The 21,865-nt window shown below is 40.1% G+C and overlaps 1 protein-coding gene across 1 annotated transcript in view; it reads right to left on the reverse strand.

The window, feature by feature from the left end:
- The window catches only part of tafa3a (TAFA chemokine like family member 3a), a 169,208-nt gene that overhangs the window by 58,509 nt on the left and 88,834 nt on the right, over positions 1-21,865 (reverse strand). The window contains exon 2 of the mRNA XM_049577753.1: positions 8,573-8,685. Within this exon, the coding sequence (XP_049433710.1) occupies positions 8,573-8,684 (112 nt within the window). The 5' untranslated portion in view covers position 8,685. The remainder of the gene's footprint in view (positions 1-8,572; positions 8,686-21,865) is intronic.

Genomic DNA, 21,865 nt, shown 5'->3' on the forward strand with positions numbered 1-21,865 from the left:
TGATTAGAGGCATGAGAAGGTGAAAAGTAAACGTGTGGTTCCCCATAAATGATGTGTGTGGTGGCCAAAAGTATGTGGACCCCTGAACAGTGCACTTGTAGTGTGATTTATGTGTAACCTCAAACAAAACAACCCAGTGGCCAAAATAATGTTGACATGCGGCACTTAATTATGCTGCAGAGATGTTGAAACTCACAATTTTAGCAATGCTGTGATTAACATGTGGTTAGGCACAACCCCACTGACAGGTCTCTACAAAACACCTATGATTAAAGCCTTAAAAGCAGATGGAAAAACAGCAGCAAGCTGCTACAAAACACCCACGATCAAGGCCTAAAATCCACAGGATAAACACACACAGGTTGCAACAAAACACCCATGATTGAAACCTAAAAAGCAGATGAAAAAACACCTGCATGTCGTGACAAAACACCCAAGACTGGAGCTCCACTGGAAAATGTAAATAGGATGCTAAAAAACAACCATAATTGGAGCCTAAAAAGCCAATGGAAAAACAGACCAGTTGCTACATAACACCCAGAATTAGGGCCCAAAAACCTGCTGGAGAAACACAGACAGGTCGCTACAAAACACCTATGATTAGGGCCCCAAAACCCGCTAGAAAAACACAGACAGGTTGCTACAAAACACCCATGATTAGGGCCCAAAAACCCGCTGGAAAAACACAGACAGGTTGCTACAAAACACCCAATGATTGAAGCCTGCAAAGAAGATGGAAAAACAGCAGCAAGTCGCTACAAAACACCAACATTTGGAGCCTGAAAGCCACTGGATAAACACAGACAAGTCACTACACAACATCCACAATTAAGGCCTTAAAAGCAGATGAAAAAACATCGGCAAGTCATTACAAATCACTCACAAATGGAACCTAGAAGTCACTGGAAAAATGCAAATGTAGGTTGCAAAAAACACCCATGATTGGAGCCTAAAGCCAATGGAAAAAACACAGGCCAGCTGCTACAAAACACCCAGAACTGAAGCCTAAAAAACAGATGGAAAAACATTGGCAAGTCGCTACAAAACAACCATGATTGAAACCTAAAAACCAGATGGAAAAACATGGGCAAGTAGCTACAAAACACCCACGTTTAGAACCTAAAAGCCACTAAATACACACAAACAGGTCACAACAAACCACCCACGATTAAGGCCTAAAAAGCAGATGAAATAACACCAGCAAGTCAATACAAATCACTCACGATTGGAGCCTAGAAGCCACTGAAAAATGCAGATGGGTCACTAAAAAACACCCATGATTGGAGTCTAAAAAGCCAATGGATAAACACCGGCAACTCACGACAAAACAGCTATAACTGGAGCCCAAAAGCCACTTGAAAAATGCAAATGCGTCGTGAAACAAACAGCCATGGTTTGAGCGTAAAAAGCTGATGAAAAAACATAAAAAGGTCGCTACAAAACAGCCACAATTGGAGCTGAAAAAGCCAATACAGAAACACCAATGGATCACTACTACCCACCCTCTACTGGAGCCTAAAAAGCAGATGGAAAACCAATGGTTGCTTATAAACACCCACCATTGGAACCTAAAAGCCACTGGAAACACAGCAATGAATTCCTAAAAAACATAAATGGTTTTGTTGTCTGTTAGTCTCGAACAGTAGTCTGCAGCTTGGCATGCAACACCATCCACTGTTCCCTCCAATTTAGCTCATATACTGGATTATGTCACCGAAGAAACGTTACACATATAAAACATGCAAATGAAATTTATTTGTGGTTTGCAGAAACGTATAATGCCAACATTTTCTTCTGGTGATAGAGCTGAACAATAACCAGTCATGCTACTTTAACAGCCTCCACTCTCCTGACAAGGCTTTTGGCAAGATTTTGAGCCTTGGCTGCAGAGATTTTCCCGCATTCAGCCACAACGGCATTAGTGAGGTCGACTGCTGATAAGGCCGAGCTCACGTTCCAGTTCATCTCAAAGGTGCTGGATGGGGTTGAGGTCAGTGCTCTGTGCAGGCCAGTCAAGTTCTTCCACACTAATCTCTGAGAAAAGCATTTCCGTGTAGACCTCACTTTGCTCATGGGGGCATTGTCGGGTTGAAAGAGGTGAGAGCATTTCCCACATTGTTACCACAAATCTAAAGCACTTTTTTGTTTAAAGTTTGTGGCATTGTTCTTCAAATCAAATGATAGCAGTACATGGAGAGGGGACGTGCGCGCTTACATTGTGTTTTTTTTATCTCAGGTTTCTTGATTGTTTTCATGGAGAAAAAGGGTGAGAGAAGCTGCTTTTCATTGCCACTAAAGATGCTGAGCAGAATATACACACTGCATCTCACATCCATATTGCACATTTATTTCAACTAGGTTTTGACATCTCGTAACAAAAACATTAAGTAGTAAATCTCTGGACAAACATTTAGCGTCCTGATTGCAAAGTTTCAAAATGTTACATCAGCAGCAGCTTTCCAAAGTCACTGCTTAATTGACGCCTCTGTGCACATCAATACAGTACATTTATTTCTTGAGTATGTGAAGATGTGAAGTTTAGTATACAGTGTGTAATTTATAGTAGTAGTATAAAGTGTGGATTACAGACACAGCAACATGCATCAGCATAGATTTCTAGGGGGACACGTCCAGTGTTGGGTAAGGGTTACTTTAAAAGTCATCAAAGTACATTACTGCATTACTTTCTAAAAAAGTAACCAGTTACTTAACTGCGTTACTCCTTGAGTAAAGTAACTCAATTACTTTAAAAGTACTTCCAACGTTACTCCCTGAGAAAAGTAACTCAAGCACTTTTAAAGTACTTTTGAGTATTCTACATTTCCTTTTGGGCAATGGACCACGGGGCGCTAAACCTACATTTTTTTGTCTCCAAAATTAAAGTTATGGACCACTTGCCCTTCACTGAGATCCAGTTCTCCCATCACAGCCGTCACTTTGACCAGTAGAAACACAGAACGATCTGCTGCCGTAGACAACTGTATGACAACACCACCCCAGCGTTTTTAATATTTCCTCTAGGGATGTTACCACACAGAGTAAAAGGGGGAAATGATGGTGTGAAACAGCAGAGGCACTTTGTCAACCCGCTGAGTTAACGTTACTGTCATTAGCATCAAGCTAGCAAACAATGGTACATCCTCATGGTTGGACATAAAGTAATAACATTAACAAATAGCGGCGGGGCTTTTACTCACCACAGCTGCAGAGGCTCCCAGCTTCATTTGAAACAGACTACATTATAGACGGTCCGTTATTTATTAATCCCTCTGTGTGTTTATACATTTACTTTTTATCCGCTCCGTTGTCTTTGTAAAGTTAACATATTGCACTGTCATTTCAAACTCAACACTTCTTTCAGATTAAAAGCCCCTTATAACCTTGGCTAGAGAATCCCTCATTTTCTAAATAGGCTTTTATTCTGAAACATTTGTCAGAACTTCCTGTGAAAGATACAGGAACTTGACAGTTTACTTATGGCGCTTCAAATGTAGCTCCTGCCATCTGCTGACGCTTTTAGGTGACTACAACAACATGTCGGCTGGCACATGAACAGACACAGTGACTCAAATAATAGTAAAAGTGATAAAAATAGGACAAGAATAACCCGATGACATCACACACGCCGTGAAAGACGACCGGGGATAATTGGTGAGTACCAGCGTGTAGCGTGTTCCAGGCATAAAGCAAGTCCTGAGTCTGAAATATGTCTGTCAGCGAGTCCTACTCCACCTATTTAGACTCCACTGTAGACAACGGCAGCATTTCTCTGACCACGTAGCGAACCACAAGCTCCGTGGCTTCTGATAGACTGATAGGTTTAACATTATCTCTGTTATTAGAACCAAACGACAGCCGTTGTTGTTTCGGAGCTTAAGGACCAGCGTTCTAAAAGTAACGGAAGTAACTGATGTCTTGTTTGAAAATGTACTTAAGTATTTGATTACTCAAACAGGAAACTAACGCGTTAGGTTACTCGTTACTGCAAAAAGTAATCACAGCACTCTAACGCGTTACCCAACTCTGGACACGTCTCCCTCTATATTTAGAACATGTGCATTTGCCCCTTTCCATAAAAGATGAAAGTAGCAAAAGTCTTTAATTTTGAAAAATTCAAAGACATTTTCACCATGAACTGATGCAGAAAAATTCACCAGAATGGAGGAAATTAAGTGTTTGATGCTCAATTTTTCCTGGAGGACTCCAATCCCACCATTTCAAGTGTATCCCCCCTTACATACATTCACACATACCATAACTGATATAACATTCAGCCCCCTCCCTTGTCCCATAGTCTCTCCTCAGGTGAATCTGAAACGAAGCTATTAAATGGTAGAAGTATCCAACAGCCTGTGAAGTTAAAAATTTGGCTGACAGAGAGTTAATTCTGCTGTCACAGCTTTTTCGTCTTCTGTCGTCGGCTTGATTTAAACCACACCTCAACAAGGTGACTGCTATGATGCATTTCGTTTCATATAATGTGCATCCTCTCTCCGTGCAGTCCACCCCGTCACAGCCTTGGATTTTGATGCCCTATCAAAGTCTTTTGCTGGTCATGTTGTTGTCTTTGGCGATCATGGAGCCGTTCCCCCTGCAGTGTTTGTTTGTTCTCCAATGGAACAAGGCTCATTATTTCAATGTGTAGTCAGAGTTTCCACCGACACGCTCAGGGATCAGGCCATCTCTCCATTAAGGAAATGCACTTTGAAAGGTCTTGTCCCCTGCCACATCCACACACACACGGATTCATGCACACACTTAATGTACTGGTATTTTTTCTGTGTGATGCTCGACTTGCATGACTGCACAAAAACGCAACCTTACAGTAAATCTGTGCTTTGCTGGTGAACACAGAAACCCAGAAGGCTTGGCTAATTATATCAGTTTCTCTTGAAAAAGCCAGTGAGGTGAACTGTGCTCAACACATGCGACTGACCTGGGCTGTAAAGAATTGGTTGTGATTGTTTGTCAAGGACGCAGTCAGGGAGAGAGCTATAATTCATCTGAATCACCCTACAAGTTATGTGTTATGATTTCCTGATACAGTATCACTTGTATCCTATTTGTTATGATGCATCTTACTGTCTGATTGGGATGATTTATTGTTGAGGATTTAAAAAAAAATGGCTTTGAAAAACATGCTTATATTTTTAGGAGCTCTTTCCCAGTTTGCTTTAGTAAAACCTTCTCTTAAAGCAGTAAAAAGGAATCGAAAGAGTCAGTTTAATAACTACAGATACATACAGGACTGCAAGTGGCTGATAGACGGCCCTCGAGACCGTTTTACTCATTGCCATGGAAACGTTCAACTATCACTGCTGTTATATTCATATATATGTCATATAAGTTAATGAATAGTGCCTACTTATCTGTTCCTGCGGATAACAAGATACTATATTTCCCATGTATAGCTTTTTTTGTGATTAAACAAAAATGTATAATACATCTTTTTCTCTCTCTACATCTCTTCAGCCATTTTTTTGCCTATTACACTGCACAGGCTGATAGGCCACACTCTACAGCCTATACTTCTACATATCTCTGTGTCATGATGTGGTTGAATATTAATTCTGGCCTACACATTTCAAGTAACATTTTAATAGGCCTAACTATCAAAAACTCTTTAACACATTCTTACTTTTTTTTTTCCCTGTAGAAAAACCTACATCACGTCCATATTGCAATGAGTTATAGGCAATTAGATTAGTGAAGTCTGCTGATATCTGCACCCCAAATGGACTCTCTGAAGTCTGCAGGAAGTCCGCTTGAGGCCCCTTGTGGACTGGCTGAATTGTGGATTTGGACAGCCCCCAGCACTCCTGGACTTCCTGCGAACGCGCCTGCAAAGTCTGTGAGTCTGCAGAGCGGTGAAGTCTGGACATTTGGATTCAGCCTTAAAGGGACAGTTCACCCCAAAATCAAAAATACATATTATTTCTTACCTACAGTGCTACTTACCAATCTAAATTGTTTTGGTGTGAGTTGCTGAGATATCGGCCATAGAGATGTCTGCCTTCTCTCCAATATAATATGACTAGACAGCACTCAGCTTGTGGTGCTCAAAGCACCAAAAAAAGACATCTGAAAAACTCAACATCAATGTCTCTTTCCAGAAATCATGACCCGAATACTCAACATAATCCACAGACCTTGTTGTGAGCAATTTCATGAAGGAACTATTTTCACCAACCATATCACCCTGCCGAAGGAAGTGTGCATCTACTGCTAGCTCACCTGAGCTAACGTTACAGCTCAGCTAAGGAAAATGTAATAAGATGATGCATGCTTTCTTCTGTGCAGTGATACAGTTGGCGGATGTAGGTAGTTTGGTAGAAAGAAAATAGTCCCTACATAAAACTGCTCACAACAAGGTCTGTGGGTTATCTTCAGTAACCAGGTCATGATTTCCGGATAGAGACATTGCTGTTGAGTTTTCCTTTTATTTTTAACTGACTTTAATTTTAAAATTCAATCAGATGTAGTCATATCAGAGAACAAACTTGCATGATGTATCACATAACAAATATAAGCTCTGCATCAACCTATCTTATTTATATTGTATACAGAGGCAACACAGACACAGGCAATCAATTGACCTATGGCTAAGCCACGCCCCCCTCCACTCACTCGGACAAAATATCAACATTCAGTGACCGGCGCTATGGCAGGTGTCACGGTACACGGCATTTCGCAGGAGGCAACTGATGTTTTTTGGGGACATAACGATCAGATGTCATTGAGAAGTAACCAAAAGTGCTTAAACTACGCATTGGAGGGATATATTAATCATTTTATTGTTGAGAAGGTCGATGAAAAGCTTAAATTACAAGCTACAAATTTACAGGTCACAGTGTACGCTTGTGAATCGCATCTCATTGCTGTCGCCATCAAAGACAACAAGTTAAAGTGCCTCTGAAGTTAAGGTTTTTGGCTCAGAATATGAGAAAAGGATAACGGCCTTTTTACCATCTTTACCAAGAGTGTCTCTCCTTTAGTTTGGTGCTACAGTATTTATACTGAATCATTCAGCATAACGTTTGCCAACCTTTGTTATCTCTGCGATTACGGATAAATTAATAAAGCTAAGCTCCAGAAGTTAACGTTAGCTTAACTAGAGCCCTTTGGACAACAGCTAACAATGATGTATGATCACCAAAGTACAAAACTAGAACAAAATAGGCTAATGAACTCCCAGCAAACAAGGTGACATGATGAACAACGCAGCTAGGAGCTAATGTTAGGCTAACTTTAGCTAATGTTAGCTAGAGATGTTAAAGATAACTTTATATTTTTTTCCAGCAAAGTGACAATATGTTGCCCCAAACACAATGTTGACTTACCTTAGAACAGATGTAGACATTCTTGTTAATCTTATTCATGTTGAGTTGATGTTGTGGTCTAACGTTACCACACAACTTTATCCAAAGGAGACACTTTTCTCGGTTGAGATGTGGTTTGAAGTGTAAAAAAAAAGAGAAAAAAAAAAGCTCATAAAACTGAGCAAACTTTCTGTAATGCATTTCAATGGACATCCAGGCAGAGAATGTCCGAGTATGGGAATGGCTATACGCACTGTGATTGGCTCATCACGTTTGAGGGCGGGGCTTAGCCATAGGTCAATTGTCATTCTATCAGCATTATACATACCTCTACACAATCACAAATTCACCTGTGTTTATGGCCTCAGTTGGATGTGGACAGTATCAATCAAACTCCTCCCCTCCATTAGGGTTGCGTGGAAGTTGTGTCCTTAATCTTAGTCCTTAGTCGCGGCAACTGTAGTATTACTGGTGTCCACTTAATGTTGAAAACATCAGCCCTAAATTGGAGCTTGGCCGTTATGCTTTGCATCAAATATACACTATTCAGTCCTTCCCTCCATTGTTGGACAGTTGGTGGCTTTACATTTCTCCACACTAATCATTTTTTGCAATCAACGGCAACACCCCAAGCATATATGTCTGTTTTTAGTGTCTATAGCTACTGTTGAGTTTTTCAAATATATGTTTTTGGCACATGAGCACCACAAGCAGAGTGCGATAGTTCTGTTATGTTTGAGAAAAGGCAGACATCTCTACAGCCGATATCTCCAACAGTGGGGAACTTACACCAAAACAATTTAGACTGATAAACAGCACTCAATGTAAGATGAAAATATGTGTTCTTAGGGGGGGTGAACTGGCCCTTTTAAAGATAATGCCTGTTTGTATAATTCTGCATGCACTTCTTTTTTTGTTTGTTTGTTTTTCTTCCAAATAATGCCCATGAACTGTCTGCCCTGCTGGTGTATTTGCAACAGCCTGATGCTGCCACTATCTGTTCTCCTGCCCTTGTGAAGTCTAAAGCTCTCATTATTTTCAAAAATACATTAAAAACTGTTTTCTGGATCAGTCTGTTCAGACAATGACTGTAACTGGGAGAATATGAGTGAATAAAAATTACACCCGTTCTTTTCTTTAATCCTTGGCATCTCCAGTCAAGCTGTTAGTAGCAGCCAGTAGTAGCAGACTTTGGTTGGTCTGGGCACGATGCCCTGGAATAGTAACAAAGAGGAACACATGCAGTGTTGTACCTATGTGGCTTCTGTGTGATGATGCACTGGTCAGTTGTCCCCACAGAGACACCATACAGACGGTCAGCAGCAGCGCCCTTCTGCACATGCTCTGTAGGTCCCTCTCCCGCATTCTGGAAAAAAGGAAGACAAAAAAAAATTAGCGGTCAGCCATATTTGCATCACACAAACACTCAGATGTGCAGACTGGCTCACTTGAGCTCATGCCAACAAGCTCCCAGAGCTTCAGCTTGGCAGTCAGAGGTGGTCAATTATAGTAACTCCTGAAATCACAAAGCTTGGATCTACAGAGCTTAAACTGGACGCCTTTGCTGTGTTGAGGATAAGCCTGCTGAGGGCCACACACAATATGGTTCCCCACAGTGCACAAAATGTGGATACATACTGCCAGGAGGTGTAAAGAAGTACAACAACACATAGCAGCAACAGGGTCACTTGTAAACACAACAACCAGTGGATTTTCTCATGGCGCTGAAGTAAATCTGTGCCTAATGTTTCAAGTTCAACTTTTGTAAACTTTGACACGTCATTAAAGAGTAGCATATGTCTTGTGGGTGCTGCTGACCTTCGGGAACAGCAAACAGAGGAAGCTATCGTAGCTTATTAGCCGTGCTACGCAATCCAGCTTTACTTTACCTCCTCCGTTGGAGTATAAATGTTAAAAGAAAAGAGACGTTATATGCAGACACTTATGAGACAGAAGTTAGTGATACAAATATGACTTCTGAATAACCGTGTAAACTTATGGTCCCACTAGCAACCCAGCTAAAAACCTTGCTAGCTGCAAGCTAGCAAGCTTGTTAGCTGGATACGCTTTTTTCCCCTTCTTCAATAACACTTCATTTGATGACATAATGTTCAACCCTGACAACAAAGAAACATCTAATACAGACAGAAAAAGAAACTTGGATACATTATGAATGCAAAGGCTAGCATATTCCCAGCTGGCTAGCATGTTAATAGCTTACCAGCTACAGTTCTAGGCCTACACCAACTAACCCTGCGAGTATGTTCATTTATCAAATGTTAATTCAACAAAATAAAAGTGCTTTCAGGTGTAATGTTATACAGAGGTGGAAGAAGTTTTCAGATATTTTCTGAAGTAAAAGTAACATTACAACTGTGCAGAAAATACTGTGTTACAAGTAAAAGTCCTGCATCTGAAATCTTGAGTTAGCATATTAGTACTCCCACAAGTCAATGGGTTTTTGGTGAGATGCCTGAAAGGCAGGCCTATTAGGTAACATGAAATAGAAATACTTAAAGGAGCTATATGTAAGAAATATAAAGCAAATAGTCGTAAAATCATCCTAATATGTCACAGAGACTAAGGAATAATGTTCATATAACATACTGATCTCACCGACAACAATAGTACAGCCAGAATATTCGCATATAAAAAACATTTTTACTGTCATGTTTATGTTTTGAATTTGTGTTTTGGCCTGTTGGGCCACCCACCGCCGTCTACCAGTCACGCAGTCAGTAGAGTCTCAGCATCAGTTACAGTTACAACTGAGCTACAGCAGCATGGCAAGCAGCATTAGCAGTGTCCCGGTACATAGCATTAGCAGCCGGCTCCTCCTCAGCTGTATCCCGGCAGCAACGTTAGCAGCAGAGAAGCCGGACTTGCTCAAACGGTCCGCTGGAAAACAGAAGATCCATGACACGGCGACGCGGCCCTGCCACGGCAACCACCCGTGGGCAAACAAATCAGTCTCCAGCGTGCCGCTGTCCAGCAACCTCAAATCTGTAGGGGAGGGGGGCGGACACGACTCGCGGCAGTATTTTTAATTTGAGTGCAGTAACCGTTTTGGCCACATTCTTACGTACAGCGCATTTAAGGTAAGCTACCGCAAAATGGTTCTTTAGTAAAGTAGGATATGTATGTGTTGTGCAGATAGCTGGCTACAAACCTGCAAATACATTCAGTGATGATCTCAAAAAATATAAATCAGCCAGCTTTAGACAACCAGCTGAAGAAAGATTGTTTATGTTCTGTTTTCCAGTGGTGGTGGAGGAGGAGGGTTTAAGATGTATAATCTTAGTAGAGAGGTTCTGTCTGTGAGATTTCAGTCTCCACACCAATACAGTGGAGGAGAACATTTCTGCACATCTTACTGCAGAAAGTTTTTATAGTAGAAAATATTCCCATGAAAATGTACTTCTATTGTATTGGGCACTAATTTTAAGGTTGCACTGTAAGGCACTGATGTTGAATTTTAAATGATTTCTTTCAATGCTGTGAGCACCACAAATTAAATTTCATTCACCTGCACCTACAAAACCTGGTCCAAAAAGGCTGTAACTATTTATGAAAGTTCATTCCCATGAAGCACCAAGTCCCAAAATACAATTATACCTCAAATTATGAACATAACTCATCCCAAATATTCTGTCTGTGGTGCTCACAAAAAACATTAGGTGAATTTACAGTTTCCTCCAGTGTAATTTCTGTCCGTGTGTAGTGATACGTTTATCTAATTACATTAACTTATGGTACAAGAAAGTGTGTTTTCATTGTTACTGCTTGTTGTTTTTTTTGTTATTCATTTAAATAATTATGGAGGTCCCATCCATGAGCACAATAATGGCACCACTGCAAATACTGTGAGACTGTGAATGTATCGTAAGCAGCAAAAATCAAATATACCTGTAATATTAACCTAAACAGGGCAGAATAATTATTTTTTACTTTCTAGAGTTTATTTACAGTAAAATAAAAATGTCCCAACATCTCAGACGGAGATTAGGACTGAACTTGAGGACAGCCGGTGCGCTGTGTACGAGATGACTTGACTGCAGCCTATGAACTTAGAATCTGTGTGTGACAGCTTATCTGTCCCCTGAAGTGTAAAAAAGTACAGAAGGTCAATTAGATCTGTTAGATCCTGACCGATCCTGTCGCTATGTCAGGGATAATTAATAGTTATGAATAATTAATGGAGTTACCACTGCTGGGCCACAGTAGCTCTCTCACTTTGGAGATGCACATGTCGTTCCTGCTGCTGTGACTCAGAGGAAAGAATCCCACAAACAGCAGTGAGCAACAAATACAACTTCAGATCCTATTAATGATGGAAAAACTATTTTAACATGCAGTCCAAATGTAAAGATATGCAGTCTAATATCAGATGAAACAAATTCTATTGATTTACATAAGTCATTTTTGCTTAGAAAAGACTACCTCTGCCAATTAACTGACTTATAAACAACTTTATTAATACCAACGTCCCTCAATTCATTATTGCTACAATTCAAATTATCATTTAAGAGCATACTGTATACCACTGTAGACTTACTGTTTAAAGGAGCAGTGTTTAGGATTTTGGGAGATCTACTGGCAGAGATTAAATACAGAAATCATATCTATGTTTTTATTAGTGTACAATTCAGGGCCGTATTTAATATTAACATTTTCAACCCATACATTTTCTATCCCAACCAATAAAAGATTTTTATTAACAACTTAACAGCTAAACTGACCATTTTAGAGCATTATTAACAAAACCCTTAGATCACGAGCTTTCAAAATTTTGATGACTGAGTGCCATTTCAGGGAGCCAGCATATGATTGAGGACCGCCCAGAAGAAGTACACACACTTTGACTTCTTTATGACATTTTTATGACTTTTTTTATGACATTTTTATAGCATATTAACACTTTAGAGAAACTATAACGATCCACATTGACATAGCCTACGTAACACTCATATCACATTCCAGCTTTGCCTTTTTTAATAAATTTTAAAGTAATGAAATAAAGAGGCAGGACAGTGTTTGACATTCATTGGACCTGCTCACAGCAGTCGGGCAACAGCTTCTGCCGGGAAAGGGCAACACCACTTGGACAAACCATACATAGAACTGCAGTACAACATAATACTAAAACTGGTAGTAATAATAATAGTAATTTGTTTGTTAGGTTTATTTACGATAATGATTACATTTGCTATATATATTTATCAACACATTGGGGACAATTTGAGCATATTTGAATATTAATGGGATGCCTCCCCTTGAAAATATATTAAAGGTACTACCTAGGTATAATTACCTGAAACTGACGGTTGTGTTTTTGTTAGTTTAAAATGAGGCCTTCATATCAGGTATGGAGCGGGTCCTCTTCCACAGAGTCCGCCATTTTGTTTCTACAGCAGCCCAGAACGGACAAACAACAACCCTGGCCTGCAGCATTTCTATGTTACCAGAAGACTATCATGGATGACCATAAGCAAGAGGTTAGCGGAGGGGTTTTCAGTTGGTTAAATCCTACACGCTGCCATGTATCACCTACCACAGTACACTACTTGTACTGTTGCCAGTACCACAGCGAATAGAACAAGTGAATAAAAAGGCAAAAGACAAAAATGGAGAAAACAATCACATTATTATATAAAACTAAAGACATCTTGTAACTATATAGACTGTATTGTGGTCTCATAGTTCCATACATTACCTACTGTGCGGAGGTATGGGTAAACACATACAAAACCAATGCATAACCCATTTTCATTCTTCAGAAAAGAGCTTTAAGAATCTATCTAAATATTATGAACCAACCAATGCTCTATTTATTAACTTACATGCTTTAAAATTCTGTGATCTAGTTGATTTTAAAACTGCACAGATAATGTACAAAGCAAAACAAATAATTTCCTAACAGAGGCTGTTTGAAATTAAAGAGAGTAATACGGTTTCTACCATTTTCTTCCCTGTTAAAGGGTTTTTTGGGGAGTTTTTCCTTATCCACTGTGAGGGTCCAAGGACAGATCGATGTTGTATGCTGTAAAGCCCTCTGAGGCAAATTGTGATTTGTGATATTGGGCTTTATAAATAAAATTAAACTGAGCAGACAGAAAGGGTTACACAGAGGGTTAAGTTGCAGAATAGTTGTGATAAGGAATTAAAACTGTGTAGTTCAGTCTGCAAATTCAAATAAAATGTTCAAGAATATGGTAAAAAAATAAAATACTAAATTATAATTATTATTTTGTTTGTTTTTTCTTTTGCTTAAAGCAACAATTTTACGTTTTTTTTGTTTAGGTTAAAATGCTATTAATAAGCTGATGGCACACTAAATGTAAGTGAATTCCACCAGAGATAAAAACTCATAACTGTACCATTCTCATATGGTTCTATATAAAACTCCGACCAAACAAATGCAATGATTGGCTGAGTGTCCTGTCTGTCTTCCCCACGCTCGCGTAACAGACAGTCTGTGAAACAAAAAATAGACTAGTAACAGGGACGCTTGTGGAGATAAACTTTTCTCCGTAAGAATGGCAGACAAATGCAGGCCACCGCTTCCACCTCCAGCCGCTCCAACAGGGAAATCAGTTGGCAAAAGAAAGAATATAGCAGAAAAAGCTAACACTAAGAGAGAACTTGATGCTGCAAGAGCCAAAACTCGGGTCAACATCGACTCTGCTTTCGAGCGATGACGAAGACTGATGCAGCTCCATCCTGAGCTAAAAAGGGATGAGATGGTCGCAGAGTTTCTGCTGGACCGGTATTTTTAGTTTGCCTCTAATATAACATAGGCCATAACGTTATATATGACAACACAGCATCCAGTTGCTAATGGCTAACGTTAGCCTACTGTAGTGTAGCCTCTGAAACTTTAACGTTATCTTCCTTGTGCGTTTCCACTTACTAGTAACGTTAACGCTACTGTCTAACATTAGCACTGTAACCTTATTCTAAAACTCATCAGTCATCACTGACTCCGGTTGAGTTTTAAAACTCCGGGGTTGTGTCTGACTGTCTCGGTTGTAACGTTACACTCGCTCTCCTCTTCCGTGTGTATAACGTTACCTTGGCAACGCCTACGTCTATCATAGATGTAATGAGGACGTAATGGAGAAGGGGGGAGTAGGCCTTTGGAAGGAGATGGAGTTGCAGGAGGAGGAGGATGGGACTTTGGAGGGAGGTGGGAGTTGTGGATGTTCACATTTTTTCTAAGTGCTGTGTGAAATGCAAGAAAGGTAAGAGTAGCTTTAACTTAAACTTAGTCGTTGTTGAGTAACTCATCACAATATGTTAAGTTAAAATGGTAGGTAAAATAAGCTTAAGCTTCAGCCTTCATCTTTTCAGTCTATGTTATTTGTTTTCCTTTAGGTTTTTTAATTTTAACTTAATGCCTTGATGTTATTTTTTCTTTATTATGTGCTTTCATCTTGGAAATAAAATACCGCTAATATGGTACCAGTGAAAATACATTCCACTCCAAGGTACTTTTTTGTAAGAGATTAATGGTCAGTGTCATTAATCAGACCTTAACGAGAGACTCTTAACATCACAATAAAACACACTGAGCAAAGTGAATGAGGCTAAAAATGAAAGGGGTTTGTTGTTTTGAGGTCTGTAATGTTTATGGGTGCTGATATGTGGATAAAAGCTGGATGTTCAGACTATGTGCTGAGAAAGCCTATTTAACCAACACAACTATATTTTTCCATGAAGGAGTGTGCCTTGTGGCTTCTTCGCCTGAGATTTGTTTGAGCAGCGTGAGAGCGTCAGACAGAGCCTGAAAACGGGCGCCTCACGCCAAAAGTGTGAGAGTTGGCAACCGTGTATAAACACACCGCAATTCATAATACCAATTTAGATCTGGAGACAGCTAGAACAAATGAAGTCTGTTTACTCTCTCTGTCTCCCTCTCTCCCACTTGCTGTCATCGTGCTACCTGGGAGGTGAGTAATGCTGTTTGTGTGGTCTGTCTTAATGTGCTCAGCTCAGTAATCTTCATGTACTTTCGGAAGGCTGTTGTCCAGTAATACTCTCCATCTCCATCTGAGAGGCCTGTGGAGAGCGGAACAAGCAATGCAATCAGCGGCTCATCTCACTGCCAACAGAACTAGCCTCCTCTCTTGTGAGAAAGCAGCCGCAAATCACAGCTCTGCTTTGAACTCTGTTCCAGTGCAGCCTCTCAAATTAGTAAAATGCTTGGTTTCATGAAAAGAGATCAACTCTTGCTTATCTGGCAGAGGCTCGCATATGAGGGAGATGTTTTTGCTGTGACTGCCTTTGTACTGACAGCCAGAGCTGGGTGAGATCTTAACGAGAGGCTCTAATTCTGTACAGTATCAGACAGCTGACGCAATCCGGATGTTATGAGCAACAGAGACTGCAGACAAACATAGACACAGTGTCTGTAGCATCACCAGTACATTACTGAGGAGACTATTTCAAGCCTGGGGTTTGGATTTACGCTCCTTCCCATCTGGTCAGGTGTCGAAGCCAAATGATCCGACTTTGAGAAAAAGGATTGGAGCCTGGGAGGACCTGAGGTGAGGCAAACAAGTGGAAACCAGGAGAGCTGACTGTGACAGGCTGCAAACACACATCCATCTAAGAATAAATCTGAAAAATCAAGTTTCACAACAATTTAAAGGCACATCTTAATTTACTAACATAAACATAATGTCAAATGTGTCGATATGGTCATTCATTGAGAGGAGCTGTTGTTGTTTTCTAATGTTAAATATTCTTTGAAGTTTCAGATCACTTGTAGAAATACATTTTTGGGACTCCAAGAGAGTGGGTGATGTGACATGAAGTCGGGCTCTCATGCATATCACATCATTTTTGGGGTCTGGAGCTTCAGTATCAATCAACAGTGAATAATCAAATCAGGTAACACCTGACAAAGCTGTGAAACAGAAGCACAGAAACAGCACACTCGCTCCAACAAATTCAAGATTTGAGATTCATATTCATGAGAGTGTTTCTGTTACATAAGTTAGACACAGCGCTGGAGGACCATCTCTGAAGCTGCTCTCCTCCTGATGTACGGTCACTTCAACATCTGCCCGGCTAGCACAAGCTAACACAGCAGCCGCTAACATCCGACACCGATCAAACCATCAACCATCAACCCCACACTGACTGTAAATAACTGTTTGGTAAAGTTAGCTGTGTAATGCTAACAGTTAGCCTTGTCATTGTGTGTGCGGACGGACTCTCACCAACTGCTCCTGGTGTGAACAGGAGCTCTCATGATAAACCAATCAATATGCCACAGCTCAACAATGTGAAAAGATTTTAGGCATTTTAAGTTTTAGTGGGTTGTAGTGTAGTCATTTTTTGTTGTCATTCGTTCATTTTCTGTAATCGCTTATCCTGTTGAGGGTCGTGGGGGGCTGGAGCCTATCCTAGATGACACTGGGCGAGAGGCGGGGTACACCCTGGACAGGTTGCCAGATTATCGCATTTCAAAAAATACTCAAAACAAAATGAACAAAAAAATTAATATATTGGAAAATTAAAACCTGACAAATATTCAAACAGCTAAATATTCAAGTCCAACCCCAATATGAAGGTGGCAGTAACTTCACAGAAAGTGGCATTGTGCCAACAAAAGCAAACAGAACACCTGCTAGCTAGGAATGTAAACCAGGCTCCCAAGAAGTGCACCCTGCTGTGAAGCCAATTTTCATAGTGGCCAAATAGTGTAATTACCTTGAAGCCCAAAAGACTTTCTCCCATTGACTTACATGGTGAAAGACACTTCTGTAAATCAGCAGATACATTTTTTTGAGGGTCACAACTCCAACGAAATTGGGATTTCATCCATTTCTTCCAATAACATTAAAAAAGTCTCGAAGAGCCACAATATTAAACCATTTTATCCGATTCTAGATAGTGGAGTATTGAATGATTCTATGGGCAACACAGTGTGGACGTAGTGCCGATCATCCGGGTAAGTTTATACGCCGCAATTAAACCATTTTGGCTTCATGTGCCGCTGAGAAACTTTCATAGGAATGAATGTGTTCTTTCAACATCAGATTGTGCTCGTCAAGAAGATCTTCAAGTTTTCCTTTTTGAATGACGAATATAGAATACGGCCATCTGCTGGTGGGGAGAGTTACTTCCTCTCACAAAGGAGCAGAACGTACATACTGGTTGGCTGCCAGCTGTAGTCTTTGCGGTGTCCCCATGTGCAACTTTGTGGCCAAGATAGAGGTGACGCGAGGGCAGGGAAAGTCGGGTCTCACTGCAACTATCTCTCTTTATTTCTTTTTGAAGCCATACATGGGCTGGCACTGCAGTACATCGCTGAACTTCTGTGCCCCTACTCCAACTCTGGGCCTCTTACATCTTCAGAACAATGTCTTTTAACTGTCCCACGATTAATGCTAATGAGTAAGGGAAATCGTGCCTTTGCGGCTGCTGCTCCAAAGCTTTGATATAGCCTTCCGCTCTCAATTAAATGCTCACCCTCAATCGACACTTTCAAGAGAAATCTTAAGACGTACATGTTTTCAGTGGCCTTTGGTTGCTCTTAATGGTTTTAATATTTTAGTATTTTTCATAATCTTTTTACGTATGTACTGTAATTGTTCTTACCAGTCTTATTCTGTTTTATATTTGTGTACATATAACATTGCTACATTTCCCACTACCTTTTTATTGTTGTAATATATTTATTTGCCATTCATTTTAATTTGCACTTTGGTAAGCAGCATTTTTTTTTTAAATGTGCGAAATAAAAAAACTTGACTTGATTACCTTGTAGCAACTTGTAAACAACTTCGCAGTGGCTTCTGAATTTGTCTGACTTCTGCAGAACATTACGTCACCACAAAGATACACACTGCTGCGTCCAGAGTAACTGAAGTGGTTCTCTTGATCTCTTTCTTTGTTCACTGGAGACTAACCAGTTAAATTAACTCCCACAGAGTCAGAAAACTAATTTTCACCTGTACTCCCTGTAGTTCCATATAACACCAACACACACCGCCTCCAACTTCGGACCAGATGAAGTGGTAATGTGATTAAAAGGAAGATGTTTCACTTTGGTAGAACAAATTTGGAGCACACGGATATAACACTTCTGATGTTTGTCCAGCTCGACAGTTCCACCTTACTTCCAGCTTATTACTTTTAATTTCTTCCACTTCTGTTTATCTCAAAAAAAGAAAGATGCACATTAAATACTTCCGCTTCTGTAAACAATCTTTCTTCTACTTATTTGCAGTTATTGATAACAAGAAATGAGGAAACCAATAAATCTGCTCTGACAGCTGAACTCCAGAAATAATTGGAATTTGAGCGCGTGCTGCTCTTCCTGTTGAAAATGAAACGTCTCACAGATAGTCTGGAACTGTTTTATTCCAAACAAGATTTAAATCTACTCTAGCATCTTATACCACAACTTCCATCTTGTGTCTGGTGGTGTTCAGGTGGCCTGTTGGAGCTGGTTAACGGGGTAATTATTCCACCTGATGGATGTGGCACTGAAACCAGGTGGCTCATCACAAAATGGCCTGATCAGGGTAAATCTATTCAGCGATAGGTTAAGGCTGATATTTACATGCTGGAGGCACACATACACATTTAGTGTGCGGATCAGTTTTCATTTACTTTCACTGGGTTGTACTCAGCAGGCCCACACATCTCTTCCAACCTGTGCATGTTTGGTTTTAATGAATGTATCTGCAGCATCACAAAATAATCACGGTGCATATGGCTTCAAAACATATACCATTTGTTACACCTTAAATATCGTCTCATCATAACTAAAGCATGAGTAATGTTTTCAGGGTTATGTTTACGTGTCTCAAAGCTCTGAGTTAAGTTATTAGGGCATTGTGTTCACACTCTGGAAAAAACAATGGACGTTGCTACCTTGATGTCATGATGTTCTCTTCATACATCCATGATATAAACAGAGACCCCTGATAAACTCAGATGGCTCGCTTAAGGGTCATTTCCTGTATCTATGTCACATAGGTTTCGTCACTGCCCCGCCCTGTCAGGTAACTAGTAGGGGTCCTCTGTCTAATCATTCCAATTGGAAACATGAACGTGACCACAGATCATGACCGATTCTTTCACCCCATAATCACTGAAGTAAACATTGGACCTGTTTTTCACAAGTCTGAACCATTTCCTTGAATTTTTCAGACGGACATATCAGGAGAAAATTGACTTTGTGTGAGATCTGTCACTATCTCAGCAACATGCTCTCGAGAGTTCTGGCGACACTGATATGATCTCACACTGGGTTGATATCAGATAATAGCAGATAGCTAGCACATAAAAATGAGCCACAAAATAAGGAGCAAACACACACATAATTTCAAAGAACAAGCTTTGTGTTCATAGATTGTATAAAATAATGGAAGTATCCTTTGCTTTCCGAGCTCCTGTTTTAAAACCTCGATTTTGGCAACTCAACAATCACCATTGTAGTTTTTTGGGCCAGAAGTGACCAAATGTGGACAAAGGGGTGGAGCTGTGGAGGGACGAGTGGTGGAGCTGACTCATAGACTGTGGTGACGCCTCATCTGTCACTTAAAGTGACACTGCCCTGAATTATAGATAACTTTAAGCCTATATGGTAAACAGGTGAGTTATATAAAAATTCAACCTCCACATAGTTATTATGAATGAGACCAAAACTGTTTTTTGTACCACGTTGCAAACATGTTTATTCCTGCTTTAAACTTGAGCATTTTAACATGGGGGTCTATGGGTATTGACTCTGTTTTGGAGCCAGCCTCAAGTGGCCATTAGAGGAACTGCAGCTTTTGACACTTCTGCTTGAGCTTCATTTTTCAGCCCTGGAGGTTGCTACTTGGTTGTGTCCCTCAAAACTATGCACAAATTGTCATAGTACACGGTTTAAGGTTTAAAAAAAATGAGCATACTTAGGTGTTTTATACTAACAGGGATTAATACTATCTAGAAATATCTGCAACCCCAGACATCGAACTGAACAGCGACTTTGGAGCTGCACTGCCAATTCAATTTCACAACAGAAGGAATGCATTTGAAAATTAGAAGGTGAAAACATTGTAGAGTAAATGTTAAAAGACACTATTCCTTGAAAATGACACTGAAGAGACAGCTAGAAGGACGCACTTAACAAAATACATTCAGTAATTCACTTGGAATAGAGCTGACATGAAAGTAATTTACCACCTTCAATGTGATAGATGTTAGAGACATGAATGACAGGAGAAAAAAAAGAAAGTAGTGGTGGAAGGGTCCAGGAGGAGATGAAATCAGAGTGACTGCTCTTTCTCAGTGTCACTTAACACAGAAAACAAATCTGTAGGGAAAATCATTGGCAGTAACATGTTTGCTAAACATGATTTTAAAGGGACAGTTTACCCAACATCAAAAATACATATTTTTCCTCTTACCTGTAGCACTTTTATCAATCTAGGGGTTTTTTTTAGTGTGAGTTGCTGAGTGTTGGAGATATCAGCCGTAGAGATGTCGCCTTCTGTAAAATATAATGGAACTAGATGGCACTCAGCTTGTGGTGCTCAAAGCACCAAAAATACATTTGAAAAACTCAACAGCAATGTCTCTTTCTAGAAATCATGATCCAATTACTCAAGATAATCCACAGACTTTGTTGTGAGCAGTTTCATGTAGGAACTACCTATCTGAAGAAAATACTAACAGCAAACTATGAAGTAGTGGTTAAAAGAGAGGTGGTTATGGTTAATGTAAGGGCAATGGGACGGGTTACATTTTGTTTCTTATAAGATGAATCAGATCTTCACGTACAATCAATCACAAAGTCGATTACTGGAACCTTTGGACCAATTTCTTCATTACAGCATAGCCTTGTAGCAGGATTCAGATAACCGTTGTGTCGGTGGGCACAGTTTGTGGAGGGCTTCTTGTGTGCGCTACAAATGGAATGTGTCTGCAGCCGTACATGTCTCTGAGCTAATGTTACAGCCCAGCTGAGGAGGACGCCATTGATGGTAACATTGCATGCCATCACAAGCATGAGTAGATGCACACTTCCTTCTGCACGGTGATATGGTTAGTAGGTGTAGTTCAGTAGAAAGAAAATAGTTTACACATTAAATTGCTCACAACAAAGTCTGTGGATTATCTTGAGTAACCAGGTCATGATTTCTGGAAAGAGACTGTTTAGTTATTCAAATATTTTTTTGTTTTGTTTTTTCGGCACCTTAAGCACCACAAGCTGAGTGCCACCTGGCTCCATTATATTTAATAGAAGGCAGACATCTTTACGGCCGATATCTCTAATAATAAGCAACTCACACCAAAACGATCTTGATTGATAAACAGCACCATAGGCAGGAAGAAAAATGTGTATTTTTGATTTTGGAGTAAACAGTCCCTTTAATATGTTTTTGTTTGTTTGTATTCCAAGATCTTTCTGGAGCTCTTCCACCACCGCTTATTTTTTTCCAGCTGTGAGCTGCTCCATTTCCTTTGAGCACTGCACCATAAGAGAATAGCATCTATTAATGACACACTTAAAATCTGCTGCATTTAGTCCCATTCTGTTT

This window comes from Epinephelus fuscoguttatus, linkage group LG1, assembly GCF_011397635.1.
Source record: "Epinephelus fuscoguttatus linkage group LG1, E.fuscoguttatus.final_Chr_v1".
In the NCBI taxonomy this organism is placed as follows: Eukaryota; Metazoa; Chordata; class Actinopteri; order Perciformes; family Serranidae; genus Epinephelus; species Epinephelus fuscoguttatus.